The sequence below is a fragment of the Gavialis gangeticus genome, unplaced genomic scaffold, assembly GCF_001723915.1.
Source record: "Gavialis gangeticus isolate Ggan-Ray unplaced genomic scaffold, GavGan_comp1, whole genome shotgun sequence".
Taxonomy (NCBI): Eukaryota; Metazoa; Chordata; order Crocodylia; family Gavialidae; genus Gavialis; species Gavialis gangeticus.
In genome coordinates this window covers 373120-379601 of record NW_017729016.1, presented here as the reverse complement: position 1 = coordinate 379601, position 6482 = coordinate 373120, and the positions used below count along the sequence as shown (strand labels likewise).

Below are 6482 nucleotides of genomic sequence, written 5' to 3'. Positions count from 1 at the left end.
AAAGGATTTTTGGTTTAAATTTGCTACAATTACTCTTTGTTAAGTGCCAAGGCAGACAGGACCACCCAGTCCAGAAATAACCAGTGAAACAAAGTCTTCATCGTCTAAAATTACAACTTTCCACAAGCAGGATTTTCCTTTGGAAAGAGGTCTGGTTAGATTCATTCTTACCAAGAAACTTGCAAAAAGCCTTTAACTGAAAAGGGGGAACTCCAACAGCTGAGAGAGAAGAACCCTTCAATGTTTCTTCCCCTCCACCATGCACTCAGCCCTGTTTCAGTTATCATTAATGAGGAATCAAACTACAGACACATTCTGTATTTTCTTTTTAATTTCTAGCAGACAATTTACATAAAATTCCCCTTTTAAGTTAGTGATTCATAACTTCCTGCAATAAACTACTTAAGGAGCAGCTTTGGTAAAGTATGGAATGAAACAACCAAAAAAAAAAAAAAGACAATCACAGCTGATTTTGAAACCAACACGTCACCAAATTTATATTTCAAAGGAAATCTGCCAAGCCATATTTTCTCAGGGCTTCCAAATGATCCACCTTCCTTATCCCTTGTCAGGTCTTTGCAGATGCTGGAGCTGCATTCTGTCAAGCAGTTTGTCATGCTAGATAACGGAGATTCGTCTTTACATGATTCGTAGACCTTGGATAGAGGACTCTAAGGTCTTGGGAGAGAGGAAATGTTAATCAGCATCCTGTGTTAAATATATTTTTGCTTGAGGGCCTGAATAAATGATGGAACAAGACAAAGAAAAACAGGAGATTCTGGTTCCTAAAGTCATATCCTAAGGCCAGAAGGGATCAGTTTGATCATCTATTCTGAGCTCCCAGCTACATAAGCCATCCAATTTTTCCCAGAAAATGGATTAAAGCACTTTTTAGAAAGATTAAATCTAATCTCAATTCCCCAAAATAGAATTCCCTCACTCAGCCCCAACCCTGGTCCAGGGCCTCAGCCACCAGCAGAAAAGCAACCAACAGCTCCTTTGCAAAAATTGTGTGTTTAGCCCTCAACTAGAGGGCGAGCAGGCCGAGAGTGACATCTGCTGGCCTATCAGCAGTAGAACAGGAAACCAGGAGGGCATTTAGCCTGACGGAAACACCTCTGGCAGAGAAGAGGGCACGTATAAAAGGTTTTTTAGGGAAAGAAGTTCCATAAAATTGATGGAGCCCTAATCCTAATATGTTCCAGCTATGTTTCTAATAAGTAGGGCTACCTGCTGTGGGAAGGGCAGGCAGCAATCTGTGAGATCTTGTGCTATCAATGTAATCAGAACCTCTATTTTCCATGAAGAATGCCATTGTTGTTTTAAAACAAGTAAAAATCAGCCTAGAAGCTTGAAATATTTAAAGTGGTTCAGGCTTTTCCATCTTAAGTTTCCTGTATCTCCTCTCCCCCACAGATGCTTTCTTGCCACTCATTCTTTTCAAAGAAAAAAAATCTCTACAGACTCTGGATGCTGCAAAGACATTAAGCACAGTGCCAAGGGAAGGAGAAAAAAAAAGAAGGGCACAGTGGACTTCTTGCTCCAACAATTATTCTGCTCTCCTTAGCCACCAGACTTGCAGCCAAAATCTGAAGAAATATGAGGGTTGGAAAGAGAAGAGGATTAGCAGGATTCTTTAGGGATATGAGAGGTCCCAGGAGAAAGTTAGTCTGGATTAGCACCATCTGCTTAGCAAAATACTTCTGCGTTTGTTGATTTGGGGATTTATCTTCCCTAAAAAGTTTCTAAACAGTCCTAAAGAGCCAGAGTCTAGAGTCCCCAATGCTAATACAGTTTACATTAGAGGCAATGCCCAGAGAAAAACAAAGTGACTAACACTGCATCCAGCTCACACAAGGTAATAAAACCCTACCTTGAAGTCCCAGATGGTCATTGCTCCATCAATGCCAGTGGTACAGAACTTGCGACAATCTCGTTTGTCTACCTCATAAATAGACACTTGGCTGAAAAACAAAGAAGCGACAGCTGTGAGACAGCCCTGAAAACCAGAGAGCCAGAACATCAGGAGGTGCTACTTCACGGTCAGGGCGGCTAGAGTCTGGAACCAGCTTCCAAGTGAGGTGGTGCAGGCTCCCACCCTGGGGGTTTTTAAGAGGAGGTTGGATGACCACCTTACTGGGGTCATTTGACCCCAGTGCTCTTCCTGCCATGGCAGGGGGTCGGACTAGATGATCTGCTCAGGTCCCTTCCGACCCTAGAAACTATGAAACTGTAAGTAGCAGGCAACATTAAATGCGCTTCAGAACACTGGATATGTACAGCTTTGAGAAATGCTCTATCCTTGTTCTCCCTAAAGAAGAGTGACATGAGTTTCACATATGCCTTCTGCCAGATTTTGACAGACTCCTTGGAAAAGAAAAGCAGGCAAAGCACCACATGAAAAGGATACCGCAGAGTCTGCCTGGAACCCTTTTGTCAGCTTTATTTTGGAACCTGAACTTGAAAGACAGTTCCCTGCCTCGTGTCTTCAAGGAGCGAGAACAGCTAAGCAGTTCTGCCAAGGCAGGAGGATAGGAGGTAGCACTCGAGAGATGTGGAAATGCAGCCAGTGTTATTATAAAGCATGTATAATTTAAGCAAACTTTGCATTAGAAATGAGTGCCTTTTGTGCACAACTTCAGGCACCAACAAGAACATTGTATATGATTAACTTTATTCACTTGTTTAAAGAATCATAAACATTGAAATAAGTTTTTAAATGAGACAAAGGAGATGATTTGTTAGGTAATTTTTCTTTCTGGGTTTGGTGGCTCTAAGTAAATGTCCTTGATTCAACATATAAATCATACACTACAGGTCTGAACTGTGACAGTCACGACATTTGAGTAAATGGAAATAATGTGTACAAATGTTAACCATTTACTTTCATCAAATTATGGAAAAAACTGGAGCAATTATATCTCTTCATTCATGATATGTGATGCTTGCCCAAGATGTCTGAAAAGATGCTTCCCAACAGTCACCACCAGTGCAAAGAGCCACAGAATTAGCCTGGTACAATAAGACATTTTACTTTCCTATGAAGTACCAAGAATAGCAACTGTCAGCGTAAGATAAGGCCTGGGACATTTATCTGATCTGGTATCACAAATTCAGGACCTTTAGAAAGTCTCATATATGTGCTGCAAACCAAAGTGTTCTGGATGCCCAGGCACTCACGTAATGCTGTTTTGGTGCAGCGTCTCCAAAGTAGTGTTGCGATCCTCTGTAGTGGCTCTCTTGTCCATGTTTCGGAAACGTTCCATAGCAGAAATATTGCGTTGGATGCTCTGTTTTGGAATGTCTAGTTTGGAAATGAAGGTCAGGGAACCACGTTCATCACAGTTAAAGAGCATAGGGCAGCAATCATGACCCTGCAAAAAGACATCATTAAAACACATCAAGGAAAAATACGCTTCTAGCTAATTAGAAGCAGAGTCCTTACTTTCTTGACCTCATTGCTGCAAAGCAGTTAATGCTGAGATGCTTTTGAAGAGCTTATTATTATTGACTCACTCCATAATGTGTGCATTACCCTCTTGCTAAAGCACTACCACATTTTACAATGAGAAAACAAGAGACACACTTACAGCTGCCACCACGCTGTTCTCAGAGACAAATGATACGCTCAGGAGTGGGAGGAACTCTGTTTTCAGCTGTGAAACCCTAAAACATAAGAACATTGTTAAAGGCAGGCTTCATGGAAACTCCTCTTTCATTTCAAAGGATACAAAAGGGCCCATTCTCAGACATGGCTACTAGGACAGAAGTCAGTATAAACCCACTTACTATAAGATGATGCATTAAAGTGACACAAGCAGGTTGTGGTTTACTTACAAGTACCTTTAGCCTAGTGGAAGTGTCCTATACAATCTATTGCTGTGTTAAACCAATGTCATGGCCCCAGGAAATTAATGAAGAGAATACAAAAACGCAGTAGTCAATGTCTATAAAAATCCCACAGTATTTTATACTGTGTTGCTATGTAGCCAATAGCAGGAGCCAGTATTAACTAGAAAAAGTTTTCCAGGCTGTGAGTTGACATTATATAGCTTTCTGTGTACAAGCAGAGACAGTAAGTTAAACATTAACTTCCAGCAATGATGATATTTCCTAAACAGAAAAGGCCCAAACTGGGAAGACAAGAAGTCACATTTCTATAAAGTCAACAAGAAATAAAACAGTGGTTAAGGTACCTCGTAGTTTCCCTTTCAAAAGGGAATAGCTGGGTATTTTTGACAACATAAAAGGACTTCATCTTTCACACTTACAACAAATTCAAAGAAAATGAACTAACAGGCCATATTTTTGATGTCCTAGATCACCAGTATTATTTAATGATCTTTCTATTTATACTGCGTTCATCACCATATCAGAATTAAACACAGCTGTGCCTGGATTATCTTCTAGATCTCTCTGTTCACCAAACCCCAGAAAAGAAAGAATTCCTCTCTCCATTCTGAAGGGAAGGGAGCGGAGCTGTAAAACTGTCCTTAGATTATACAAATACAGAAAGGCAGTAAAATATGTATTTTTTTCCTATCAGGTTGGAGGATGCAATAAGCCTTGTTAATAAATAAAGTGTTAAGAAGACAGGTATGAAATGGAGATTTTGTGGAACAAACAGCTTATTCCCAAAGCTCTTGTTACTACCATCAAACAAGGAGTGGATATGTAAAGAATTAGGAAGGCTCTCAAATCTCCCACAGCCATTCCACAATGGAACACAATTTCTCACCAGCGTGAGTTTCAAAAGCAAAAAACTGCACTGCTGTAGGAACTCCCCAAAAGAGAGAAAAAAAGGGGGGCAGGGGAGGCAGTAAGAGAGGGATGATGGCTTTTCTTTAATTTTTAAGAGCCATCCTGAATAGGCACCAGGGACAGTTTTAGACACTAAAAAGTCTTCCAGAACTGGATATAACAATCCCAGAAATGACATCCTCATTGCCTGTGTTGCAACTGGTTGTTTGCACTACCCTCACATCAGATGGTTAAAAACAAACATCAAAAAGAACACTTACATCATGTTTTTCGATGCATCAGCAACTGACACAGTACTATCATGGCTGACCCAGGCGAGGCGGTTACCACTGGCAGAAAAGCTGACACTATGCACCCATCCACCACTTCCAGCACCACCAAACTCTGACATTAGCTGACCGAAGGGCATCTTGGAGCCCCATGGTGTGCTGGCTGGCTTTTCATCCACTTCCTTAATGTAAGCAGAAAACACTCTGCAAATAAGAGACACCAAAGTGATAACGGGAAGAAAGAAACACACTTCAACTGTGTAAAAATCTCATGTTAGAGTCACTAGGACCCACGCTCATACTGTGCTAAGAGGTCATAGTTCACAGTTCCTTTTGGCAGCAGACTATTATTGGGTGGTAGCCTTTGGGATGAGTGAAAGAGGCTGCGCCCTACATAGGTGGCAGACTTTGCAGTCATTTATTATTTGCATAAGCAAGTACTAAATGACTGCACAGTAACTGGCGTTACTGCGGAATAGCATCCCTGCACGTTTGCTTTTCTTCAGATGCTGCCGCATAGGAGCTCATTACTACTGCGCAGTAGCATCATATCATGGTTAGCACCCACCAATGCTACTGCACAGTAGCGGCTCATGTAGATACACCCAGAATGCATCAAAACCTAAACTGTTAGCGTTTTTAACTTCTTTTCCCACCACTTATTTATCAAGATGCATTTAAAATAGAAACTCTCCTCCTATAATCAAATTCCTTTTACATGACTCAGGAATGGCACAATATGGTGTTCTTGGCTGTTTCCATGGAAGTTATTATGACGTCACAAACACAGGATTACAACAGTAGCTAATCCACTGACCGGGAGAAGCAAACCAGTTAGACCGTTCTACTTGAACCTCATCATTATACCCACAGTGAAACATTGAGATGAAGAGCAGCAGTGGTCAAAGGCTTGTGGTCATGGTTAGAAATGAAGAGGAATTTTTAAACATGAGGTTACAATAACATTTTGCTTTGTACACTCTGCATTAATGAGACATGCTTTTCAAATAACTGAATAAATCTGATTAATTTAGAAGAGGAGTAAAAGGTTTTCACTGCAATAATGTTCTCCGGGAGTTCCAAGTTAACAGATACGAACTCTAAGCATAAGTTAAATCAGCCCTGTCTATTTAAAATGGAGTTAGCTATAAGGACTGTACGTAAGAGTCATTTACAAGAATTCAGGAGGAGGGCTCAGTTAATGTATGGAAATAGGGCATCATATATTAAAAGCAGCAGTCTTTGATACAAGGGAAGAATAAATTGGTCCCTGCTAATGAGAACTGGAAAGTGACTAGTGGTTAAAAAAAATCTTTTCATTTATCAACGTTTCTCTCTAAACCAATCTCAGCTTGAAGGTCTCTATATTCAGAAGAGTGCCAGAATATGACCTTTATTTCTACAGCAACACTGTTCCAGCTACAACATGACACACACTTCTATGAGTTGTTA

General features: G+C 40.6%; 1 protein-coding gene across 1 annotated transcript in view; it reads right to left on the bottom strand.

Annotated features, from left to right (window-relative positions):
• Nucleotides 1-311: 311 nt before the first annotated feature.
• ARPC1A (actin related protein 2/3 complex subunit 1A) overlaps nucleotides 312-6482 on the bottom strand; it is a 25561-nt gene continuing 19390 nt past the window's right edge. Inside the window, exons 6-10 of the mRNA XM_019512626.1 lie at nucleotides 5022-5234; nucleotides 3591-3666; nucleotides 3181-3374; nucleotides 1874-1964; nucleotides 312-678 (exon numbers count right to left, since the gene is read on the bottom strand). Of these exons, the coding sequence (XP_019368171.1) occupies nucleotides 640-678; nucleotides 1874-1964; nucleotides 3181-3374; nucleotides 3591-3666; nucleotides 5022-5234 (613 nt within the window). The 3' untranslated portion in view covers nucleotides 312-639. The remainder of the gene's footprint in view (nucleotides 679-1873; nucleotides 1965-3180; nucleotides 3375-3590; nucleotides 3667-5021; nucleotides 5235-6482) is intronic.